General features: G+C 34.6%; 1 protein-coding gene across 1 annotated transcript in view; it reads right to left on the minus strand.

Annotated features, from left to right (window-relative positions):
* The window catches only part of FAF1 (Fas associated factor 1), a 276,569-nt gene that overhangs the window by 153,475 nt on the left and 95,587 nt on the right, over positions 1-27,507 (minus strand). The window contains exon 7 of the mRNA XM_016214169.2: positions 14,175-14,280. Coding sequence (XP_016069655.1) covers positions 14,175-14,280 — 106 coding nt within the window. The remainder of the gene's footprint in view (positions 1-14,174; positions 14,281-27,507) is intronic.

Here is a 27,507-nt window from a genome sequence, read left to right on the forward strand (position 1 = left end):
CATCCAGGAAGCCTATAGTCTAGTAGAAAAGACAAGTAACCAAATACATTATTACAACTATGATCAGTCCTATGAAGGAAATAAACTGGGCTTAATGATGGAAGGTAGCAAAGGAGGGGCGATCTAGTTAGACTGAGGAGACGTGACAGAGAAGCTCTTTTTAAGCTGATGTTTATGCTCCGGCCTGAAGAACAGCCGAGTTATATTTCCATGTAGATTCAAAAATGTGCTGAAAACACATTTTTACAATTAATAAAATTATAACATCATGCAGTTAAAATGTAAAGCACATAGGTGGTAAATATAAAATAGAAATATTGGTAACTGCTACATATTTACACATGTATTTGTATGTCACATATATTTTAAATTCAAATAATTTCTGTACATGTAGAGTCTTACCCACCAATTTTCAACCAGTGCACCACAAGAAATTCTAAAACATGCAGTACCTGACTACTTAGTCTGGGGCACTAACTTTCTCTTCCTTCGATTGTCAAATAAAAAAATGACAATAGCCAACATAACAACAGCAGTTGGTGTAAACAAATCAATTATACCTATTTTTTGTCAGACCAAAAAATATATATTTTGGGGTGTTACACAAAGTTTTAGAAATTGGTTTATATGTACCATGAAATGAAAAAGGTTGAAAATTGCTGTTCTAAAACATACATCTTGGCAGTTAATGCATCTAATAGCACTGCCACAAAGACTGACAATATATTCCATTTCTGGTAGATGACCTAAACAGGAAGTTCTAGAGCCTGAAACTTACACCTTTATTTCAAAATAAGTAATATGTTGGCTTGAGATAAAATCTAGCTAAAAAGGATAATCACTTTCACTGTGATATATCTACTACACATAGTAGGTTCTCAAGAAATCACTTTGGTTTCATATGGAATTACCCTACAGAATTAGTCGATCTTAAAAGATTAAAATAGTATCTTCCAAGTTGAAGAAATGTTATGTTCTGATTATGTAACAGACTGATAACAGGAATATCTAATTAATGTTTTGTAAAACTAATGTCCAAGTATGACTGACAATTAGCTTTATCACTAAATATTAATTATAATTTTTTAGTTTATTTCCTGCTATACACTACTTAGATAAAATGCATTTTGGAGAAAGGATACTTTCAAAAGAAGTTATAATGCTCTATCACATTATTTAATAAACACTGAAAATCTATCACAGATTCTAAGAAGTGACCTACAGGATCATCTGGTGAAACCAACTACTTAATGAAGTGGTCTCCATAACAAAAATCTCTCACAAGTAATCAGAATTTTGAGAGAATTTTTATCCCTCTCTCTGATGCTCAGATCCACTTAAAGTACTTCTGATTTCCCCATTATTATAGTTAGAACACTTAAGCACAGAATTTAAGCGAACCAATTATATAGGGGGTCTATAGAAAGCTGTTTTGTATGGTAACCTGAACTGCTGCTTCTACACATACAAACTGACCATATATTATAGATCACAGACACTATATTCAAAATTCCAATTATTATTATTATTTTTTAAATATTTCTTTATTGACTTCAGAGAGAGGAAAGGAGAGGGAGAGGGAGAGAGAGAGATAGAAACATCAATGATGAGAGAGTCATTGATCGGCTGCCTCCTGCACGCCCCTGACTGGGGATTGAGCCTGCATGTGCCCTGACCACAAATCAAACCGCGACTGCCTGGATCCTGGATCCTAGGTCGACGCTCAACTGCTGAGCCACGCCTGGCCGGGCTCCAATTATTTTTTATAAAATGCTTTAAAAATAAAAAAACTTTCTTAGTTGCATGTTTCTTTTCTACCAGAATTTGTGATGACATCGACTTTGTCAGAAAAACAAAAAGTAGTTAATTTTTTGTTTTGATTTATTGTAAATTAAATATTTTTTAGTCTCAGGAATGACTTAATAGTATTCTCATATGCACACACTTGCAAACAAATACTAGCACACTATAAATTTTAAACCCAAACAAGAATCTCCCACTTTTTTGAATAGCTTCTATCTCTTAAATTTTCCATAGAATAGGCATGGCTTTATTAAAATGCCACCACTCCATTATTATTCTTCTTGAGTTGAATATCTTCAGTATCCACGGTATATTAATTCCATACAGCACAGAATTTCAATGTGCAATTGAATAGCTAAAACTACTGAGAGATGTACCTTTAGAGATAGAGTGCACTTACACCTAATTAGAACTGCTTGAAATTTTCGCACTTTAAACAAAACCAACAAATAGGCATGTAGTCTAATGTCATTTTCTGTCTGTCTCAATTTTACCAACAAAATACTTACCTTTTATGTAAAGTGAGAGCAGAACTTAAAAAAAAAATTATGTTGGTAAGTGATCTGCCTACTTACCTCCTTGGTTACAAGAGTGAATCTGCTACATATTTAATACATACCAGGACATCTCATTTTTGAAAAAAGCTGAAAAACATAAAACTCAGAACTCCTGAGAATAAGTTGCTACTTCCAATCTTTTAACAGTGTTGTGATCCAAACATAATATTTATCTTGTTCAAATTTCAAAAGATACTAAAAATGGTTCTGAGTTTAGATCACAAAAGATGGTATATGGAATGGTCAGAAAACATAGCACTGTTTTTTAAGCTTATATCCATCCATCTTAATTATGGAGGGTGTTTTAGAAAAAAATTAAAAATCCAAATGACTCAACATTATCCTCAAATTTCATTTTATATAAATGTTACTTTTGATAAAATTGAGAGGGACATTAATAGTAAAAAAAAACAGTACAAGTTGTTGGGTAATACAGTGATTTTTAAAGCAATATTTTAATGTCCTAAGATGTTATATTATCATTTGTGGGAACTTATACCATCTACGAATAGAGAGAATTAATCAGTCAGTTACCTCTTATAATGTAAAAGAAAATCTTTCAGCTAATTTGAGATGGTTCACACTATTGGCTTCCAACTTGGAAACTGAAAGGTGAGTCAGGCAGTTAAGCAATGGATGCCAAAAACTTAGTAGGCAGCAAAGTCATAGCAGGAGTAGCTTAACAAGGTGATAATGGACAGAAATGCCATCCTTACTGTGCTATTGAAACATGTGTGTTTAATAGCCTTGATTTCCAATAGACACTTTTTTTGGTTCAAACTCTGAGGCAGAAAGAAAACTGCAGTCCATGACAATAGGCCATTTCTAAACTTGTTCGAAAAAAATACACTAGATTCTGAAATTCATTCTCTGCCAGCAGGAGTCAGGCAGTAGAATAATAAGGCACCTGATATATTCTATCACTTACTTATTCATTAATTCAGTAAAGAGTATTCCTATCACAGCCTAGGCATTGAGACAGAAATGAATCTAAAGGAGTTCACAATCTACTGGGGGTAGAGACACACAACCAGTGATAGGCTGATAATTCAGCTCTCCCAAAACAAAAAGCTATTATTTGAAGTGTTTGCCAATTTCCATGGTGTAAATACTCTTACTGTTGCCGATTTCAAGCTACCAGCATAGCAGGGAGAGTGACCATCAAGTCTTACATTCACATGCTCATTAAGACCATTTTGTTGCACAGCTTCAGGAGGTGCCACTTTCAACCTGCACAGCCAAATGCAGCAGGCCTACCACTAGGAGATACTATAAAAATCAAATGAACTAAAGCAGGGGAAAGGAAGTTGAAAAGTATAAAACACTAAGCCAACATGAAGCTTCCTCATCCTTCCCCTCAAGGAAGTTGTTACCAACAACTTAAGGTCAACAAGCAGAATATCACTGACTAGAAGGGTCTCCATAAACATTCATTCAAATTTCTATGAAATAAAAACCATGATGATAATTTCCCCCAAAGAAAATATGTTTCTCTAAGAGACTAACATTTTTATCCTCCATATTCATTCCATGCTCAATATATGTCTACCATTTCACCTCCACTAGGATGGCTATTATTAAAAAGACAGAAAGTAGTAAGTGTTGGTAAGAATATGGAGAAATTGGAACACTTACATATTGCTGGTAAAAACTTAAATGGCCCAGCAGGGCGTGGCTCAGCGGTTGAGCATTGGCCTATGATCCAGGAGATCAAGGTTCAATTCCCGGTCAGGGCACATGCCCGGGTTGGGGGCTCAATCCCTAGTGGGGGGCACGCAGGAGATAACTGATCAATGACTCTCATCATTGATGTTTCTATCTCTCCCTCTCCATTCCTTTCTCTGAAATCAATAAATACATATTAAAAAACAACAACAAAAAAAACGTAAAATGGTGCAGTTACTATGGAAAACAGTATGATAGTTCCTGAAAAAGTTAAACATAGAATTACCATATGATCCATCGTTTCACTCGTGGGTATATATACAAAAGAATTGAAAGCAGGGCTTAGATAGATATTTGGACACTCATGTTCATAAAGCATTATTCACAAGAGCCAAAAGGTTAAAGTAACCCAAATGTCCTATCAACAGATGAATAGACAAACTGTGGTATGTACACAAAATGGACTATTATTCAGCCTTAAAAAGGAAATTCTGACATTTGCTATGACATGAATAAACCTTAAAGACATTATGCTAAGTAAAATAAGCCAGTCACAAAAGACAAATATGAATTCATTTATATGAGGTACCTAGAGTAGTTAAATTCATAGATAACAGAAAGTAAAATGGTGGTTGCCAAGGGCTGGGGAGGAGGTAGAAATGGGGAGTTACTCTTTAACAGCTTTGGGGTTTCAATCTGGAAAGATGAAAATGTTTCTGGAGGTGGGTGGCAGTGGTAGTTGACAAGAATGTGAATGTACTTGATTCTTCTTCACTGCTTTTTTCTTCTTCTGGATCTAAATCAACCCTAACAAACATCTGGCTTTTATTCTTATTCCTTCAATTACTTCCAAATTGTGGGCTTTTGACTTTTCTAGCATAAAGTTTCTAAAAAGTTATTCCATAATCAATGTGTGAAATAGCTGTAGCCAAAAAAAAAAAAAAAAAAAAAAAAAGATTCCTTCCTTGCCTTTATCTACATGGATTCCATACCTCTGGGTACCACAGACTAAAACTCTGCCAGCATTTTAAAATTCTATTTTGCATTCTAAGTGCAAATCTAATTTGTTTTCCACTGCCACTTATAGAACTACAGGACTTTCCCAGTATTACTCCTTTGCCTTCTTCCCTCATTTCCTTCATCCCTTTCCATCGCGTGTCCATGTTCAGTATTATTTCTCCCCTGCTCTCCCTCCACGCCCATGTATTAGCTGTAAAATAGATGTAAAGCTTGGTGCATGTCCAAAAATTTTATGATCAAAATACATACTTAGCAAATTGTTTGGCTAAATCTTTCATGTATGATGAAAGATTATTACCACAATTCATTAGCAAATTATAGACTTTGAAATGTAGGCAGACAAATATTTGGCCCTGTATCAATCAATTTGGACCAGCTGGGTAGAAATTCACACAATCCCAGGAAACCCGGGAAGTGAGGTGCTCTTTCATTTTTCATTCACTTGAAACATTAAAGAAAAATTATCATTCTATAAAAATGTCCACTTTTCAAGATTTTAGTAGAGCCATTTTAGATTGAGTTTTATTTTCAGTCTACTTTAGTGACCAATAAACTAATTTTTCTTGCAATCGACTGCTGAAGAATAGTGCCTAATATACACATAGGCACCTTAATATTTGACCATTATGTTCCAGTTTAAAAGTTAAATATTTAATAATGGTTTTACTATCCCAAAAAGGTATGTGGGCAGGTATAGTTCTACATACACTAAATCAGCCTGGAAACTAATTTTGCAGTTATTCACAATAAATAATATCATTAACATTCTTCTTCTGAGCCTCCCTAGTCCAGTGAGATGACCCTGTAAAAAGATTCTGATTGATCCTATGTCTGTCTGCTTTGGTTAAGCTACAAGGCAGTAGATCGGGACAGCTGCACTTTGGGAGCAACTTAAAACAAATTTCATCTTAGTGGCATCTAATCCAGTGCTTGGTACAAGACGCATGGAAAAGTCAGTGTCAAAATTAAACAATGCCGGCTTTGCAATGAGCAGATGCTTTTGCCTTGCAGCTGTAAAAACCTTAAAACAATCCAGTATTCTACTGTCTGGTCACGCAATGACCACAAAGCAAGGAATACATTTTGTCATTTATAGAAAATGTTTGCTATGAGCTTTTAAAGTCTTTTTTCCTTAAAAAAAAAAAAAAAAAAGAAAAATACCAGGACTATAATTGAGAGTAATAATAAGGTAATAAAGCTCTAAATGGTACAGCAGGATTTTTAAAACTATATTTGTCATACTAAATATATTTGAAAAAGAATAACTCCTTGACAAGACAGCATTAAGTTATGTACAAGATGCATTATACAAAAGAAAAATTACCATAAACAGATGCTTTAAAAGAGGTTATGATAAAGGAAAAAAAAATCTTTGGTATATAAGGACGAGCATGTAAATAATTTTCTACATGCAGGCCTTAACTTAATATACCTAGTCTTGGTCTAGCACTCCCTTTCACTTACTTATCCTTTCACTTACTAGTTTTTTTTGTTTTTCTGTTTTTGCTGGGGTGGGGTGGGGAGAAGATTATGCAGGTTACTATTTTTACTTTATGGCTGGAGTATGCTTAAATGTTAAAATATTCCTCAGCTTAAATAACATGGTATTTCAGCTTAAGTAACATGGTATTTCAGCTTAAGTGTATAAAGAAATTGCAGCCTTTTCTAACCTTCACCCTACAGGAGAGAATCTTGTCTCTGGCATTCAGGAATCTAGGGGGTTAATACTTAACACTGAAATAAACTCTTCTTGAGGAGAAAGGCTCCAACTACTGTGTCTGTGAAACCAGAGAACCAGCCCCACCTAAGTAAGTGACTGCATGGTCATGATCAATCAACTTCTGCTAATTGAGGTTCTGCCTTTAAAGACAGATTTTTATGGTACCTACAAGAAAGAGAATCTAACCTTTATTTTAAATAGTCTACTGCAAAAAAAAATTTCAGGAAGTTTTTTTTTCAATCATTCCAATTTTTTTTCTTGACATCCTTTTCTCCCCAAGGATATCAAATCATTAACACCTCATTGCTTATCAATTTCACTGAATGTTTTGTTGGTTGAAGGTTTGGGGATTCCTCTTACATTCCTCCCCACCCCATAACTTATATGTCAGTGAATAAGTCCCAAAGTAATGCCCACACTAATAGGAAATTAATACAATTTTATTTTAAATATCAAAGAATACATGCTACTTTCTTCATTGAAAGTATTTGAGAAATAAAATCTAAAATAATTTTGTGGTTATTTTTGCATTTCTATATTTTATAAAAACGTAATTAAAACATATTGGCATATAAAGTACAAAGGTACATTATGCCTTTTTAAACATAAATTCTAGACATTCACTTAAAGAAATGAGCCAAACTTAGAAATAATGAAATGTTTACAATTATCATTATGTTGTATACTACTGGTATGATTTTGTTGTATTCTTTGCTAATAGCTAGAATTAAAATGAACCTGAATTATATCAGTAGTATATGCCATCAAACAAAAATAAACCATGCAACAAACACATATCACGAGAATTAAAGTATAAAAACAAATAAAATAACTGACATGTATTCCTAGATGTGATCCCTTATATCTTAACCCACATAGATTATAAGAATTAATTATTTTACAATGTCAGTATTCCAAATTACAATATTGTACATGAGCAGCTTTAAGGATAAGGAATAACTATAAATTTGCACAAACTGGGTCTGCTTATATTACTATTATATAATAATGTTAGTTAATAATCAGAATTGTGCTAATAAGAAATGTAAAAAGATTTTGTTTAGATGTGTATTCCAACTTAAGGTTATTAATTAAACAATTCTAATTCACATTTAATGGAATTTAATATATTACATATTTTTATGGGATCATGTAGAAACATGCAAAAATGGTTGGCTCACATAAATGGTTCTCTTTTAAGTTCATTTTTTCCCTTTGGGTTCACTTAATAACATCAATATATTTTTAAAGTATGTATTTTACTCAAAAAATACATAAGTAAGTCACAAACCAAAAGCTAACAGATGTGTGACTTCTAATTAGTTATAATAATCTCTGCTTCAATGCCATTAGAATGAGCCTTTCTTTTCTTTTGAAAACTAAAAAAGCTTTCCTTTGAATTTTAAACTGTCAGGGTGCTTCAAAGTCAATGTACAAAATCTGCTTTGATTAAAATTTTAGACATCTACAGTGATAACTTTATGAAAGGAAAATATTAAATTATAATTATCCTAAACAGACACAGTCTTGTGAAACTAAACCTACATTCATGTTAAAACACAAAGAATTGAATATAATGGATTTGATTCATCCTCGGACACAAAGCTTCACCACAGTAAACTCAGTCAACTGTTGCTCTTGCGCCTATATTCATGGTGCTTAAATAGCACCCTTTAAAACAAAAAAAACTCCAATTGGCTTTTCATACATCCACCCTCCCCAAAAATAACGCACTTGAAAAACTCAGTGATATGAAAGGCTTCAAGGCCTCTTTTCTCCCTTTCATAGCCCTTTTTTTTATTTCTGTTTGCAGTAATCTGCCTTTCTCTTTCTCTTTCTCATTGCTACAGAGCAAGCGAGGAGGCTCCAAGCTTTGAAAAGGGGGCTCAGTGTGTAATGGGTCCACTAGAATTAATTTACTTGCACCAAATCCATTGAGCACAGAGGGGTTTTTCCCCCCTCTCCCACTCTCTTCTCAAATCATTTGGAGTCGAACGCAGCCCCCAGCCTTTGTAATTCTAGTAAAGCACTTAAAGTGCACAGTAGGTGTTCATGAGGACCATCTGGTCAAAAGCAAAACAAGCTGCTGATTTTGCCTTTGAATAGAATGAAGCAAGTGTGAATTAGTCTCTTCAATTAGCACTATTACAACCTGTCAAGTGCATATTGTAAAACAGGATTATTACAGTATTGGTCACCAGTGCAATTATTTACTCTCTGCCTTTTCTTGCATATAAAAATGTCTTATGTTTATTAGTTTCTGATAACTGAACATAATTTCTCTTAACCCAGGCATTTCAAAACTACCAACCCACAAATCACAGCTTATGAAACGTGGTCGGCCAAGTAGATGTTAGAATACGCAAATCTTAAGTAACAAAGAGCTAAAACACTGCCCTTAATTCCTAACAAAATTTCATTGTTTCTATCTTCTTGAAATGAAGATGAACAAATATTTACATGGGCTAAAAATAATTTTCAAGAGATTATTCTAAAATACTTTCGGGCGGGGGGGAGACGTATCAGTTCGAAATGGCTGCATTGTAAATATTACTTAAACTTATTTCCGAAGAGAATAATTTATTAAGAATCACAGAAAACCTCAATATTTATAAAACTGTCATTACTGATTTGTTCAGTTGAAATGGTATAACTTCAAAAGATTTCAGTTATAAAATGTAACTTAAAATAATATATGTGTATATTTGAAAGAAACTCATAATCTCTTTTTCTGAAAGCTGAATAAAGGTTTAAATTCATTGTCCAGTCGCTTAAGAAATTACATTTCTTTCATTCTTGCTAAAATGTCATTTGTGATTTTAAGTTTTAAAAAATCGAACTACGATGTGCGGTAATTAAAATGGGTTCATTCTAATTGAGCTTATATATGCCATTTATCTTGCAATAAAAATAAACTACTTAAACTTTTAATTAAATAAGCACACAATTTAATTTCCCCTCTTGCATATGCACATTCTAAGCTACTCTGCTCTTCAGTTCTGTGCCAGCAGCCTCCCCTGCCCCCCCATACTGGAAAACAAACAAACAAATAAAAAAACCACTACACCTACAACATTTACAAAAAGGGCATGCTAGTTAAGAAGTTATAGTCAACTCACTACTAGAAAATTGCCCATTAGTACAATCTGTAAAAAACTACAAATTGAATTACTGTTAATGACCTCCAGCATTAAAAAATAGTTTAAAATATATGTTAGCCAAGCAAGTTGAGAAAGTAGCAAGTAGAAAAACAGACACAAAACCCAACACAAGTTTCAAATTTGAAGAATCAGAATTAGCTCATGATTTCACAATTATTTAGCCAAGATTATTTGTAAGGACTGACATGATTTGTGTACTTAATTCTCTTCTTATTGCTAATTCAAACTGTTGGCTTCCCAGTTGACAATCACTAGTATTAGTAGCGAAATATTTTACTATTCCATGCAAGATATATCTTTATAGTTTGTCAATTTTTCCTTTATTCCCATTAAGAACTAAATCAACATTAATAAAACAGTGAGAATTCTAGGGTAAAGTGAAACTTGGAAGAGGATTTAAATAATTCTAATAGCTATTCATTGTGCTTCTTGCTGTAATAAACAGGTAATACTTCATGTTTCCACACCAAAAATACTTAGGTTTCTTATCATTGCTATCCTGGGTCATGTATATATTCCTTAAGTTTGTATGACATCTACAAAGAAAAGTGGATATTCTGCCCACTAGAAGCTTTGCAGTACAAGGTGGACAACAAAGAATTCTTTTCCAAGAAAAGTTGGCTTGATTTCAGGGGCTTCATATCCTTTTCCACACCTGGGTTTAGGATTTGCAGTAGGCAAATCCATCTTTCCCTCCCTTAATTTAACCAATCCCAAGTGCATTTGTAACCACAGATCTTTAATAGTATTAAAATTACTAGAATCTGTACAATTAACTGTTTAAAAATCTAAATTCTCAGTGTACAATACTCATTAAGATATGGTAAACTTGTTTAAATTTTCAAGGAAATTCACTATTTTTAAGTATGACAAGTAAGTAATTTAGGACCAAAAAGGTAAAAAGACAGATTATCACAGTTATTATTCTATTATTAGATATATTTTACAAACTATTTCACATAATGGAAAAGAGAAAGGCTATTTATTCTTACAACTACTTGTAACTCTCCATTCTGACCTTTTTATATTGTCTCTGCCTTTTCCTCAAGTAGGAGGATAATATAAGCGGAAGGATTTGTAAAGAGCTTTAAAAAAATAAATAACCTCAATACCTAACTAGCTTAAATTAAAATCTTGAGCACCCAAAGGACATAAGTCATGCATTGTGAGGCAAGAGACCACAGACCAGAATGAACGAACACTTGTACAACTCGGTTTATTACTATAACTTGCATGAACATATGGTCACTGAAGAGTTTATTTGAAATTCTAACTGCTTCTAAGTTCTATTTTCTAACTCAATATTTAAAAAATGTATTTTGTTTAACTAAAAGTTGAAATCATAGTGCCTTTTTCAACCCTATTTCATTTAATAAAAATATCCCTTTGGGGGGGGGGATATTACAGAAGCCTTCATTGAAAAAATGCAAGGCTTTCAAAAATTAAAATTACCAAAAAATAGTACATCTTTTTAAACTACAACAAAGATAATATACTACTACACTGGGGGGGTGGGGATCTGTGTGTGTTCTTTTTAATTTCTTAGTTTCCTTCATATATTGACCAGAACTCATTCTTGGATGTATTAAAAACACTGAAAAGCAATCTCTGAAACTGGAGATAGAAATTCATTTACAGTTTAGGATATACGGCATCATTAAGCTTCCACATTAATAGCAACAATTCTAGCATTTATAAAATAATACTGCAAAAGCATTTTAAGATTATAGCAAACTGACTTTCAGTCATGCACAACAAAAACTGCAGGTACTTATGTGTTGCTGTGGGTTGCATGACTGTCGCATAATCGCATCTTGGCCTCCTGAAACTCCACCTCACCAGGTATCCCATGAATTGAAGAAGGAAGTTTTAGGACTAGGCCTTCAGAGTGGGATCCTAGGCCTAACGAGGATAATCCAAGTCCTTTTTCTAAATCGTACAAGAATAAAGAGCCTATGTGTACCTGGTTTTCACACAGAAAGGCAACTGATATTAGAAACAACTGGATTTATTTTTTCTTGGCAAGAAGCATTTCAAAGTATTATTTTACATCAACTAAAAAAAAGGAGAAAAAGAAAAATGAAATAGGAGAAGAAATCAAACTGTTGCCAAGAAATACATAAGAATATTGGTCTTTGCAAAACTATTTCTGGGGCATTTTTCATTTAGAAAATGGTATGAAAAAGATTTACTGTTTTTAAGTCCTTGAAGCTTAAAATGTATTTGTTAATCTAAATAGCAGGCCATGAAGAACAGTTTCAGTCAACTGCGGCACACAACGGCACATCTGCGGAATTTTAAGTATTTCTTTTAATAATTGATGCAGTCATTTTGAGTCATTTTGCATAGGGTATCAGGTGTGAGCAGACTGCACTAGCGCTGCTTAAACATTTCAACTCGTCAGTATGGCCACCTCGATTTCGGAAATATTTGCAGTATTTTCCCATCGAAACAGTAATAAAGGCAAAATAAATATATGCCACTACTTTATAATCACCGAACATTAATGAATATTTTATGTCTTTTTAAATCTCCCTGTTTAATTTAAAAGGGTGAAATTAAGTCTCCTCCCTGCAATATGCCAATTATCTGTAAATCAAACAATAACTTGGCCATTATGCTCCTTTTTGTTAATATAAGAGAAGCTAATTTGAAAACACTGAATGGCATTTTCAGATTATCAGTGTAATAGTCCTTCCTGCCCTCTTGTGGGAGAAAGCAGAAATACACTCAAACTACAGAAACTGGAAATGGAAAAAAAAGTAAAATTTTAGCAATAAAGATTTCATTCAGAAAGAAAAATAAACCAGTTTATACTTATCCATAATGCATTATACTAGTCTTCAATTAAAAAATAAATCAACAGAATAAAATTTACCTATTATCTTTGCTTTTCTTGATTAAACTGTAGTTATTTTGAAACTAAATTTCCTTATTTAATTATACTCAATATATAATTTAAGTTTTACTATCATGAAGTTCCCAGAATAACTCTGTGATACAGCCACATTTAAACACTATTTCTTATGTAAAAACAATTATTATTCAAGAAATTAAAAATCTAACTTTAGAGACTAGGACACCTATCAAAGAGGTTAAAAATGAAATTGTAATCAATATATATTAAACCACGATAAAAAAATACAAATAGCTCAAGCCTTTAATTCAAATTAGGAGCCAAATAAATTTTCAAGAATTTAGTTACTATTCAACAAACATTCAAGAGATAGAGAAAATAAATTTGAAGCAATGAGTTATTTATGACAAATTCAGAAGTTGAAATTCATTGACAAAACATGGAAAAATGGAACCATCAATAGTCTAGCCTACTGAAACAATTCATACACTTCTGAAAAATTATTAGGATGAAAACAACTTGTTCTGTCTGAATTTCAATATGACATTAATAATTATTTTAAGCAATGTAGTCCAAGAAAAAATTTATGAAATAATCCAAGATTAAGTATGATTAATTCTCTTTATAAAAACATTAGTAGGCAAATGATTAACGTCTTCACAAGTTACAAGGGGTAATATAACAATCATTTCAGTGTTTCTAAACACAAGTCCTGTCATAACCTTACACACTTTCACCCCATGGAGATAAATCATTGGCTTTTAGGTAGGTGGGGTCACAGATAAGAAGATACCTCTTCTTTCTTGGGGGAGGTTCTTTTTTGAAACAGTGGCCCTGGTTGGCTACATTGAAGAAGAAAAAAATACTGACTATAAATAGACTCTTCTCAGATATTCTGAGTTAAATGACTGAAGGTTTCCATCAGCATTCCTCAAATACTGCCCAAGACTGGGATTGAGCTACTTAAGAAAAGCTTCCTCAAATTCTTTTTGGAAACAGGCAGGGAATACATTTTAAATAATATATTTGAGAGCAACCTTTCAAATAAAATATAAGCATGTTCAAAAATGCATGCTGGCAACAATTTCCAAATTAGTATTTTGAATAATTACTGTAAAACCATGAAATATGTTAAATAATGAGTATTTTAAAGAGAGTTTTAAGTTGACTATTTTAAGAATTATCAAGAGCTCCCATTTACAACACTGTCTTTCTAGGTCAAATCGCTTAATATGTCTACAGTAATCATGATGCTCCAGTTAATTAAAATTAAGAGCCCAATAATGAAACATAAAGAGAGTTTCCACCCAGAACAGATAAGCCCTCTCTAACAGGGTCAACATTAGCTATAATGAGTTACCTTTATTCCTTAGCTGTGAGACATAACTCACCTCTTGAATGGTACTGCTTCCTGAGAAGTTCAGGTTGTACTCCCGCTGGACTTCTCGGTGGGTGATGATCAGCATGAAGTTTTGATTTAATGACTCCTGCAGGGCACTGAAAGGGTTGAAAGAAAAACAAGAAACTCTGAGATGAACAAGTTCTAGCTTGCTTTACAGCTAGCTGCAAAAAACCCCAGGAGTACTATAACCTCCACACAGGCATGTCCGGACCCAATGTTATCATCTTTTCAGCTCCTGAAGGCAAAAGAGCATGCTGAGAACAACCAAGGGGAGCTAACCTGTTAACTCCTTCTCTACCAAGGTGTTTTTAAACTTCAATTTAAATATTTTGCATCCATAAGAATTTTCTACAAATCATATGCTATTGTCTGCATATGTATTTCCTCCAAAAGAACCAAATTTGTCACTTATATCAAATTCCAAATACGTTACTAAAATGTATAGTCGCTGTTCTGGAAGAAGAGAAATATGAAGCTATTGTTTATATTCATGAATGTTATGTAAGAATAGAAATATGATTTTAAGTCAAAATTCAGAAGATATTAAAATCTATAGAACTTCAGCTGCTATGCCAAAATTCTTTCAAAATAATTGTGCTTTCATTTAGGACTAAGAAATATATAGAATTCAGAAACTGAAGAATTCAGAGCAACATTAAATTCTATGCTAAAGTTCCAAAATATTAGGAATGTTTTAGAACCATGAAGAGTTCATGAAATTAGCAACATATATTAAGAAGCATAAGTCACGGTTTTATTTGTATGACAATACTAAGAAGCACGATCAGCAGTGAAGACAAAAACCTATCACAATTATTTATGAATAATCAGTACTGCCAGCCTCGAGTGTAACGGCACCATGCTTAGGGAATCGGGAAAATATTTGGGTGTGCTATATCATTCCGGCCTTCACCACTCCTCCTTTGCCAATCTGTAACTATGTGATAAACATACATGCAACATAAGGTTAGAATTAGGCAGTTAGTCTATCTGTCCTATTGTCTCCTAGGGAGTTCACAGGTTGATTACACCAATACATAGCATGAAATACTATTAATCAAAATCAAAGGGAATGATACCCCATGAGTTTCTTTAGGCAAGGACCTTTGTCCCTGTCTCCTTAGCACCTATGCATAATGCTTTGCACACTACAGATAAACACTGATTGAATAATGAATAAACTGAAAATTGCCAGAAGGCAAGAATCTTATTCAATTTTATATCTAAAACAACAATCTTGCCTTCTGGAAAACTACCACGGGAATTAAGATTTTGATTCATTTATTTATAAACATTAAATCAATGTTTATATTAATTATGTTTGCATTAATTATTCCAAGTGCTAAGAAAACTAACCAAATAATACATAGTTCCTATTCATAAAAAGCTTCAGTTTCATAAAGGTAGACAAATACATAAATAGCCATAATATGTAATAGCTACAACTGAGAAACTGAAAAAAAAAAAAAAAGTACTATGAAAACTGAGAAGGAAGTGCTAAACTCTGTCCCATTGAGTGGGGAAAGAGTTTAGGGGAAAGCTTCAAAGAAAGATATAAGTTAAAATATGAAGGGTAAGTAGAACCTTCAAGTTTATCACCTGGAAGGGATAAAACTTTTGCCTGGGGAAAAGAGATGGGTGGCACTTTTTAGATAAAGAAATAAATCAAAGAACATAGCATATTCATTCACTCTTAACATATATTTAGTGGGCACCTACCAATGTTTATGATATTGTTCTAGTTGCTAGGGATATAGAGGTAAACAAGAAAATCACGGTCTCTGATTTTATGAAATCTATATTCTAGTAAAAAACACAAACAATAATTAAGTAAATGAGTAAGTAATTTTAGAGAATAGTAAGTGCTGTGAAGAAAATAAAACAGGATTACAATACAAAAGGTAACAGAAAGGCAGGGTGAAGAAAATTATTTTCAACAGAATAGTTGAGGAAGGGATCTCTGAGAAAGTTGAGGCTAGTATGATTTAAAAAAGAGAAAAAGCAGGAGTCCGATTAGTAGGTCCTTGTAGACTCTAATAAAGAACTTGGGATTTATAGTAATTGCAAAGGAAAACCACTGGAGAGTTTTATGCAAGGAAATGGTCAAGATTTGACTTACACTTACACTTATACAAGTATTATTCTGGCTGCTCTGGCTACAGTGAGGAAAGACTGAAGGCATGGAGAGCAGACAGGAGGCTAGTCCTGGCAAGAGGTGATGGTGGATTGGACTAAGGTAACGTAACAGAGGCAAAGAAGGTGAAGAGTTGTCAGGTTCACATGTATTTTAGAAGCAGAAGTGTGAGAGAAAAACATAACTCCAAGGTTTCTGGCCTGAGCAAATGGAAGGATGGAAATGCATTTAACAAAGGAAACTGGAGTAGGAACAAGCTGGGTGGGAAAATTGAAATGCTGTTTTAACATGACTATTAGACATCCAAAAAGAGTTACCATGTACAGTTACATAGGAGTTGATGGTCAAGTAAGAGAGCTTGGAATAGGAGAGTTGACAGCATATAGATAGTATTCAGATTTTGTGGTCAAAAGAAATCACCTGGGAAAATAGGTTACTAAAGAAAAGGAAAGAGGCCAAAATTGAGCCGTGGGGCATTCCAATAATTTGAAACCAAGCAGAGGACGAGTCAGTGTAAAAAAGATCAGTAAATGGTCAGTGAGATAAGAGAAAAACCAAGAAAGTCTAGTAAGGGAGCCAAAAGAAGTAACTGTTTCAGTTAGGAGCAATTATGCTAAATGGTTTTCATATATTAAAGTGCAGTAAGGCCAGAAAAATGACCTTGTTCAGGAAACTGAAAAGCTCAGTGTGACAGCAATGAAGGGTGAATGAAAGTAGTGTAGTGAGGCTAAAAGAGTTGGCTGGGTCAATGTTCAATATATGGGTGTTAAATGAACCTGGGGTAGGGAATGGTAATGGAAAGCCTACCTGGAGTTTCAAGGCCTTTCATTGGAAGACCTATTTCACAACTATTCTCTAAAATTTGGCTTTTTGCTCTAGAGCTTGGTTAATTTCGCTCCTGTAAAAACATCACACTATGCTCAATAAAATCACTGCTCATGTTGTTCTCATCCTCCTTCTTGTCCCTCACCCCCATCCCAAATACTACACAGCTTTCAGACCACCTCTAGCCTACCATTTGTATTTATTATAGACCTCCTCTTCTCTGAATTCCTGTATCACATACTTTATTTAATACTTAATTATAGCATATTTAGTACAGTTTGCTTTGTCTTCTGTGTAGAAATCCTAAATTCAAGACTATAAGCCTTTTGAGGGTAAATATCTTATGATCCATCAGTATTTCCCCTTGGCAACTCTCATACTAAAAGGTGATTCAGTTCAATCCTATAAATATTAAGGAATAGCTCTGCATATTCTGAACTCCATATAAAAACAACTAATTCTCATTTTTTCAGCCTACCTGTGAAGTGCCATTTTATTAATAAAATTGTGATTCACAAAGGTTAAGGAACTGCCCAAGATTATGCAGCTAAATATGGAGCCCAGTTTCTAAACTATATTTGATTCCATGTTCTTTACATGTCAGCATCCTATCTACCAAATGGCTAGGCTGCTTTGGGGATATAAAGATGAACAACTCCTGCTAGAAGTTCACCATTCATTCTTTCCATAATTATTTGATTCCTATTATCTGTAATAATACAGGAATAAAGACATAACCACTGACCTCAAGAAAGACTATTTAGAGAGGTTAAAACGGAAGTGACGAGTGTACAGACGTGGGAGTGAATACTTTGAAGTGACATGAAGAAGAATGAAAAGTAATCTGACAAGTGGATATGGAGGATGCTTTTATACAGACTAGTTTGAGCAGAGATAGAAACTGGAGAATAGCCTTGACCGGTGGCTCAATTGGTTAGAGCGTTGTCCCAATACGCCAAGGTTGTGGGTTTAATCTCTGGTCAGAGCACATACAAGAAATCAACCAATGAATGCACAAATAGGTGCAACCACAAAATACCCCTCCTTCCTTCCCTCCATCCTTCCTTCCTTCCCTCCCTCCTTCCTTCCCCTCCCCCCCTTAAAAATAAAAAAAATAAAAGAAACTGGAGAATATAGAGAAGGGTGTAGAAAACAATGAGGAAGAAGTTTAAGGGGATGTGAAGGGTCTGTGAAAGAGAAAATGTGAAAAACAGTAAGGACCTACATATGGGGGCTTCACATGCTAGGCCAAGGAGCTCAGAATTCCAGAAGTCTGGATTATTACAGATCCTCCTTTATTCTCACATATGAATCTATGCATGCGTTTAACACTTTTAGTGCTGGTCATTATGCAACTTCTTAGATATGTTTCTTGATCTTGACTGGCAGACTTGTGTAATAACTTTGCAGAAAGGTTTGCCAGGACCAGCAATAACTGCCAAACTACTTTAGAAGAACACCAATTCAGTCTAGTTCTACAATTCCTCAACAGCCCTGGGGAAGGGTAAATTGTCAAGAAAAAAATATTTATGGCTTTAAACTGTTCAGGGGTCTTAGAGCCAGATTTGAATCCCTGCTCTACTACTTGCTAGCTATATGACCTTGGAATGTCAATCACACATTCTTTCAACAGTATTTATTGAGTGTCTACCACATACAAGGCCCTATGTTGGGCACTTAGTTACTCTATAAATTCTGTTTCCTCTTCAGAAAAAGGATAATCGTCCTTACTTCACTGAACTATGAATATTAAATATTAGGAAGCCAAGTGGGAGTTTTTATTGCCATGTAAGCTTTAAGGTGACCTGTTGTAACTTATTGAAAACAGACCACTTTTGAGGGATTTCCATACTTTAAAATCCTACAGTGAAGTGAAACATTAACAACAGGATCCACGGTGCTCCTGCGGCAGCCGTTTTCATATTTTGGTTCCACTCCTCCGCAGTTCACGGAGGATGAAGCCGGTTTTGCTGCAATGAGCACACTGTACATTGTGCCTACTGTTATCCTGATGCACATTCTTCTTCACGCAGATCTTGTTCAGGGTTATATATGACATTCATGGTCCCTGTGAGAATGGTTTGTTTGGAGGAGTAAGCTGAGGGTGTTATCTGCAATCTCAGACTTCAACTTGATACATTCACGTAGCCATTAATAATAATGGCTAGTCTTTAATGAGTGTTACTATGTATTAGGCAAAGAGTTTCCTGTCAACTTAAGAAGTTACCATATTCACTTTACAGATGAGGAAACTCACGTTAAATTACTTGCGTAATATCACACACACAAAAAGTAGCAGTGACCCAGGTCTAATTCATATCTGTCCTCCAGGTACGGAAGGTTAGCTCATACTTCTGTCTTCATCGAGTTTATTGAGAGATGGCAGACAAGCATGCTTACAATTCATATATGGTAGCTTGCTAAGAACTCTACTACCATTTTTTTCCTAAGCTATGGAAATATAAAGAAATCCACAGAATCTGGCATGTAAACTGAGTTAGTTTTGTTTGGTAAGGTCCCCCCCCCCAGGGAAAGGAGGAGTGGGAAGGGGTGAGGGAAGGCTTTAAGAAATTTACTGTGGTGATCTGCACAATTTGCAAAGACCTTATTGCTAAAATATGATCTAGGCAAATTGATTCTAGCTGCTGCTTAGCAGAATGAGTTGAGTCCTCCACTGCTGCATCTAGGAGCAGTTTTCTCCTTAACAGCATCTTCTAATGGTTGGTTAGGATAGTTAGCATAAAAAAAGTCATCTGTAAAACATCTGCCTTCTAACATGTACCAAATTCATTTTAATTTACTGGCTTAATTTAATACATTTTCTATAACCTTCCCATTTTTTTTAATAAAGGGAAAATAATGTATAGCAAATTTTAACACAAAAGCCACAATAAATAAATGAAGCTACAGATTTATACATGCAAACATAAAAATTCACACATTTTTAATCTCCATATGGCCAGTTTTTGTTTTTCTTAAATATGTTCTTACTGATTTCAGAGAGAAGAAGGGAGAGGGAGAAAGAGATAGAAACATCAATGACAGAGAGAGAGTCATTGATTGGATGCCTCCTGCATGCCCCCCGCTGGGGATCGAGCCCAAAACCCAGGCATGTGCCCTGACGGGGAATCAAACTGTGATCTCCTGGTTCATGGGTTGACGCTCAACAAATGAGCCACACCAGCAGGGCCATATGTCCAGTACTGATAAAAGCAACAACATTAAGGGAGTAAATGTAACAGTCTTTACTGTCTTGATTGAGTTCATTTCACATTGAGAGAGTACTTTAGTGACCAAAGCCCATGGCTATTTTAATACATAGGATGGAGAGATTTTTCAAGGTTAACTTAAGGCTGTATTACAGCAGTGAAACGATCATCTGACAACCAAGTAGCTATATACTTCCCATTATTCCTGATTAAGAAGAGAAATGGCTTTCCTGCAGCCGAACAGAATAAAGCCCATTTCATAGGGTAGAATAGTAATAGGCGTCTGCATCAAGAATAATAACAGTAATTTAAGGATTTCCTCTTCAGCAATTCCTTGAATCAAGAATCCTCTTAAAGTCTTCAGTGGGCAGATTTGAACAAACTAAACCATAGCTTTCCTATTAAAACAGTAACAGTTCTAGGGGAAGCACTCACTGTTATAAAGTACAGATCTATCAAGATTAAATAACTAGACTAGGAAAAAAACAAATTCAGTCTTGGGCTTCAGGGCTGTTATGGACTAAATATTTGTGTCCTACCTCAAATTCATGCTAAAAGTGTAACCCCCCCCAATGTGACGGTATTTAGGGTTTGGGCTTTTGGAAGGTGATTAAGTTTAGATAGAGGAAGTCATGAGGGTGGGGCCCCCCATGATGGGATTAGTGTTCTTCTAAGAGAAAAAGACTAGAGCTTTTTCTTTCTCCACCAAATGAGAACACAGTGAGAAGGCAGCCATCTTCAAGTCAGGAAGAGGGCTCTCTCACTAGGGAGCAAATCTGCAGGCACCAGAATTGTGAGGACTAAATATGTGTTGTTTAAGCCACCCAGTCTATGGTATTTTGTTATAGCAGCCTGAATTGACTAATATAAGGGCTTTTAGGGCTTCTGTATTCACAACAATCAAATAAACAGCTGCCATCAGTTCAGCACAGGCTTCTAAATGTCTGTCTGTCTGTAAACACCTGTATATACACATGCAAATTAAAATCCCACTCATTAAAATCCACAGCAGAAAACAATATGCTTTTGTTAAAACTCATATAAATAGGGGGTGGTTGAGAATTGTGCATTTACTGCATATAAATTATATCTCCATAAAAAAACTGTAAACCAAAAGAAAAAAAAAAGAACAACCTGATAGCTACCATTTTTGCAATTAACTTGAAAATACAATACACTTTTAATTAATGTAAGTGAAAACCATGAATTTGTTGCCATTGCTACTTAATAAGACCATATGTCCACTGATACAATATGGGTTGTTGTCAATGAAATTAAACTTCTCAAATCAATGCTGTATATGTAGTTAAGATGAGTAAAGTATTAACACCAATATAGAAACTGAAAATCCCGTTTCATTCCTGCTGTATGCGTAGTCTATTTATTTTCTTGCACTGGATATTTTAAACAAAAATATCAATGCAAAATAATAGGTTTAGAAGGCTAATTTCCAATAGGTTTTTAAAAATATGATCTGATATTGAAGCAAAACAGTAATTTCTTCCAAATTATTGTGACTTCTTACTATAAAATGTAAATAAACTTGGAATGTTCTGTTGAATTTTTCACTAAGACTTTACAATTTATATCATTCCAAAAGGTCTTACAAAATGCTCTCTCTTTTGTTTCATTGGGAATATTTTATGATCTGCAATGATCTTTTTATCCTTTCAGATACATCAAGATTTTAAATTAAAAAGCATGACATACAGCAATTTAAATTTCCATTCTAAACTTAAGAGTCACATGAGCCTTGTCAACAAAAGACCAAATTTACTATAATTATGGATTATTTACACTAAAACAAAATAAGAAATCAATATGTAAATGTAATGTTTGTTGTAGCTAATGCAGCCAGCAATGACAGATTAGGTTCAAATAGCAATCAGTTTGAAAATCTGGCACACATGTAAATGAGCTAGGGACTTGATGTTTACATTTGACTGTATTTCATTCAGGATTTTTAAATTGTCTCAGGAACAGTATAAAAAGAAAATGTTAATCTTTCTACTATAAATACAACTTGAGCCCTCATCATAACTGAAACTAGGTTTTGCTCCTGTCCAGCTAAACTAAGATATAATACTAATAATTCTGAGCTGAAGATTACACCATTCTTAATTAACACTCTGCTACAGTTGTTAACATCCTCCAAGACACCATGTTATCATCACCACAAGTTCTGTAACAATCTTAAAACCATGTTTAACAAAGGTGGCCTCTTACTCTGCAGCAACTTTTAATTGCTTTCTTTGCTGGCAATTAAGTATGTCTAGATAAACAAACATTTGGTTTCACATAATTCTTAATAACATTTTTCATGATGATTTCAAAGTTCAGGTGTCCTTATGTCTATAATTACTGTTTATCAATATAGTGATATATTGGATTCAGAAAAATGTATTAACCAAAGTATATAAGATTAATCAAAATGTGGTAATTAGCAGTGATAGTGATATATTGTGATTCATCAAGTAGTTCATAGCAAAACTGTCAAAACATAATTCTATCCATCCAGAAAAAATATGAAGAAAGCCCAAAAATTACATTTACAGATACATTGATTTCTGTTTCATGAATTACTGCTCAAGTTTCTTAGTGTCCATTAAATCAACCATAGGGAATACCTGCGGTTCTTTTTCAAAGTGTGATATTAACAAGCTAATCTCAGTAGTCACTGACCTATCAATAGGCAGTAAACTATATAAATGGGTTTGGTACATCAATCCAATTAGATGTGTTGTGATCTCCATCAATGCTTTAATTGGGGACAAGTTTCTTCTTTCACTTGGAATGCATAACTTTAGGGAAATGCCCTCTTCTTAAAATGAGCGACTTTTCAGTAGCTGCTTACTGAGACATTTACCAACCGAGTACTTCCCAAATTTCACTTTTATAAAATCTAATAACACTCACTAGAATTAAATTTAAGTTGAATAGTATGCAATAATGTACTTGAAACATTGATTATATCAATTTATTTTCGATAAATTTAGAATGGACAAATCAATAAAATATAACAAATTTATAAATAAATCAACTTATTCTTGAGTTATTTTAAGAATGACATAATCTAATTGTTATCAAATATTGTACTAATTACAACACTGGTAAAGCATTTTCACAAGTAAATATCCTTTGTGAAAACAAACCAAAAAAAGGTTGTTTTGTAGAGCATTTTTGAAAAAAAAAATTAGTTGATCTATTTAGACCATTTACTTGCATATATAAAGTTTTCAGAAAACTGTCACTTATAGGCTATTTAAGGCCTCTGCCCACTGCTAAAACCTCGCAAATATTAATCAATAAAAAGCTACCATAAAGAAGCCACACTTTTAGAACAACTATTTCAAGTGATGTTTCAGCAAATTATTTGGAGGTTAAAACCTATTGCTTTTTTCTAGTTCAAAAATAAAAATCCTTAGCCAAAGAAGTTCCCCCACTGGAAGCTGTATCACTTCATCCATCCATTTAAAGGATTTAGTGAGCATCTACTATAAGCCAATAGGCACTACTTAGTTTACTTTACATATGAAATAGGTTGAAATGAGACATTATGTTGAGGACCACATTGACACTGACCTTTTGAGCAATGCTCAAAGGCATTATGATGAGTTATTTGGAGTTAAGAACCATATGAGAGCTAAGTTCTGACTCATTTATTAACTAACTCTGTGATCTGAGAAAAAGAAACTACTGAGCACCTGCACTGTGCCAGGTCCAGTGCTCACATATGCTATCTTATTTAACCATACTGCACCTCTCCAAAGGCCCTTTGAGGCAGAAATTATCATCCTGATCATTCTGGATGAAGAAGCTAAGGCCTAATAACTATCTAACTTCCTCTTTCTGTACCTCAGTTCCTCCAGTCATAAAAATGAAACTAGAGATTGCTTTAACTCCTTCAAAAGATGATATCCTACTCCTTTCCTCTCATTCTAACTCAGAAGTTCCATATGACTCTTCTTGCATTAAGGGAATACACCAAACACTGAAATAGCAGATATAGACAAAAGAGTGGGAAAATATCACAAGGATTAAATCTGTGCAGAGATTGTGAGGTGTTGGGGAAACAGAAGTAGAATGAAAGCCATTTGAAAGCATCCTCAGAATGTCATCCTAATAACTGAATCCCACAACAGTTCCATAATACTTCTCAGTTATCTTTCTTCATTGGAATCATAGGGGCAGATGAGTGTTTAGAATGTCCTCAGTGCAGGGTGGGAGAGATGGAAATGAGAAGAGGGAAAAAAAGGTAAGTAAGTTTGTATGAGTACCAACACACATACCACCCACAGAGTGGCACTTCTTAGCTAGATCAAAGGTAGGGGCGCAGGTGGATGCTTATTACCACAGCGGCCGGATGGTTACAAGAAGCTGATAGAAGAGGAATACTTCAGTCTTTCCCTTATTATACCATACTTAATAAATAGAGTGAAGTGCATATCAAAAGTAGAGAGAAGCGACCTCAAGGATCATGAGAAGAATGTTTTGTTAACTTTGCTTCAAGCTTCTGCCTCTACTCATAGGGAAAATACTATTTCTGCCCATGCTGCTTCTCCCCAACAAAGGAAGAGTTTTCATGGAAACACTTGCAGCATGCTTTCCCCATTCTAAACTTGATGCTCCCACAGGAAGAGAAGAGACTATTACAATTATCCACAAGGTCACATTATATTAGGTTAGGTTTCCCAGAAGACAGGGATTAGATGAGCAGCTTCCTCTTTCATGTTCTATGCCATGAATTCTCTAAACTGTCTTTCATGTTGTGATTAGGTTAGTGAGGCAGGCCTACTACATCAGTCCATCAGGCTCTGAAGATCCAGTCATAATTCTTTCTAAGGCTACCTGAGCATCTGGGTCCTAAGACCTAGATCTGTGAGAGGTAAAGGACCCCACTTAGGACTCAAGTCTAAGCCATATGTTCCTTTGGATGCTAGTCAGGCTAATTAAAGCTGTTTTGTTTTCCAATTTGGATACTAATTTTTGTGTGTATAATCCACTGTTAACTATAGAGACAAGGAAGAACTTGTGGCACCTTGGATGCCGATGAATATAGAAAAGCCTCTTTATTTTCCAGTAGTATCTGAGATCCAGAGCAGAGGAGTGACCTGCCCTAAGTCATATAATGATTCTGTAGCAGAGGTAAGGCTAGAACTCACAGTCTTTTCAACTTTGACGCACTACTCAATTCCTTCCACAGCACCCACTGGGAAATATACCGCCCTACCCTAATGCAAGGCTACTGTCACCTGCTTTCCACCAATGGTTTTCCAATGACAAAAAAAGGGGCATATATTTTAATTCCTGTGGTTTACTCAACTATCACCAGAGTACCAGTTAGCATCCTGAATGTACTCTTATCACAAACAGCAACTAATTCAAAGCCACAGTTAAAAGTAACTTCACAACTCAGAGGCCACACAAGAAGACCATATGCTTGACTACATGACCGGAGCTCAACAACACCCTCATAGAAGTCATTAAAATATTAACTGGAGCCATCCTCCCAGTATAAAAAAGGTCAAAGTTCAACAGCAAAACTCAATTACTACTTATAAAAGGGACAACTACACACAAGGCATACTTTATTTTCTACCACCTTGCCATACAAATTAAGAAAATCTATATAATTAAAACGAAACTGGACATTTTCATCACTTAGTAGAATTCAACCAAAGCAAAGTTGAAAAGACTGTCTTTTATTCCCAAGCCAACCACTCAATCCTTTGCTAGCAAGGTAGTCATTAGTAACACCAGATTCCAAAATATTAAACCTTCTCCAACTAGTATATCTATACGTGACCTGAGAGCTTTGGCACTGGCTATTTCTCCTGCTTAGAATACTCTTCATTTGAATGGCTCCTCAATCATTCATGTCTCAGCTTAAACAGTACATATTCAGAAAGGCTTTTCCAGACCTTATAACCTAGAGTAGTCATTCAATTACTTCTTATCATGCCACTCTATTTTGATTTTCTGCAAAGCACTTATTATCATTTCATGTTTTTTTTCTTGTTCATAGTTTTTTGCCTGTTCCCCCACCCTACACCCACCTCTACACATATTGTAAATTCCATGAAAGCAGGCACCTTGTCATTTTGTTCCTCACTGTATCCCCAGCACCTAAAACAAGGACTTAACACACTGTAAGGTGGTACTCAATCTGTATCTGGTAAATGAGTGAATATTTGTCATCCTGTGTGAATAACATGACAAATGGACTCTCCATTTATCTGAAAAACACTTTATAATGATTTTGATAATTAGTAAAACAGCCAATGAGGAGACTACAGATGCATGGACCAAAAATCACATTCCGCAATTAGTCATGAAACTTCATATTCATTACAACAAATGTTTGTTTATTAAGGGCCTCTTCCATAGATAACTTTTTCATAAACTGAGGGAGAGGCTCACTAAGAATACTCAGGATCTGGTTCAAAAGAGGACAGACAAAAAAATAATACTAGGGAAACTAAGGCTCCACAGAAAGGTGTTGCGTGAGACCACAAAACCAATGTAGGACAGACATGGGACTGAAGAGTATGTGAATATAAAGCCCCAGCTCTCTCCATTACTCCACACTATCATGGGAAACACCATAAGGAACGGGACAAAAATAAAGGCTAAGCTCATTTCAAGGAGTGAAGACTGTCTAGCTTACTACATTTTTGGACACTTGTAGGATCTTCTGGTCCCCAAATACCTAATCTCTGTTCTGCATGATGCTTGTTATCTCACCATTAGAACTCCTTAGCTTTTGTCTCTCATAAGAGGCAAAATCCTTAGGAATGTGTAACTTTACAGTATTCATTCCACAAATATTTCTAAGTACCTATTATGTTTTGGGTACTCTTTTGGCTGCTGGAGATACAACAGTGGACAAAAACAATCCCTGATTTCTTGTAGCTTTACAGTGTAATGAGGCATACTGACAACAAATATGAATATATTACTAATATAATGTATTATAGTGATAAAGCAAGACAGAGGGTACGACAGAGGGACTGGTTAGACAGGGGAATCAAGAAAAGCCTCTCTGAGGATGTGACATTTGAACAGGGGCCTGAATAAAGTGAAGGAATGAGCCAAGTTGATAACTGGTGGAAGATCATTCTAGGCGAGGAAAGTGCAAAGTGCAAATTCCCTGA

Source organism: Miniopterus natalensis, chromosome 9, assembly GCF_054644295.1.
Source record: "Miniopterus natalensis isolate mMinNat1 chromosome 9, mMinNat1.hap1, whole genome shotgun sequence".
Taxonomy (NCBI): Eukaryota; Metazoa; Chordata; class Mammalia; order Chiroptera; family Miniopteridae; genus Miniopterus; species Miniopterus natalensis.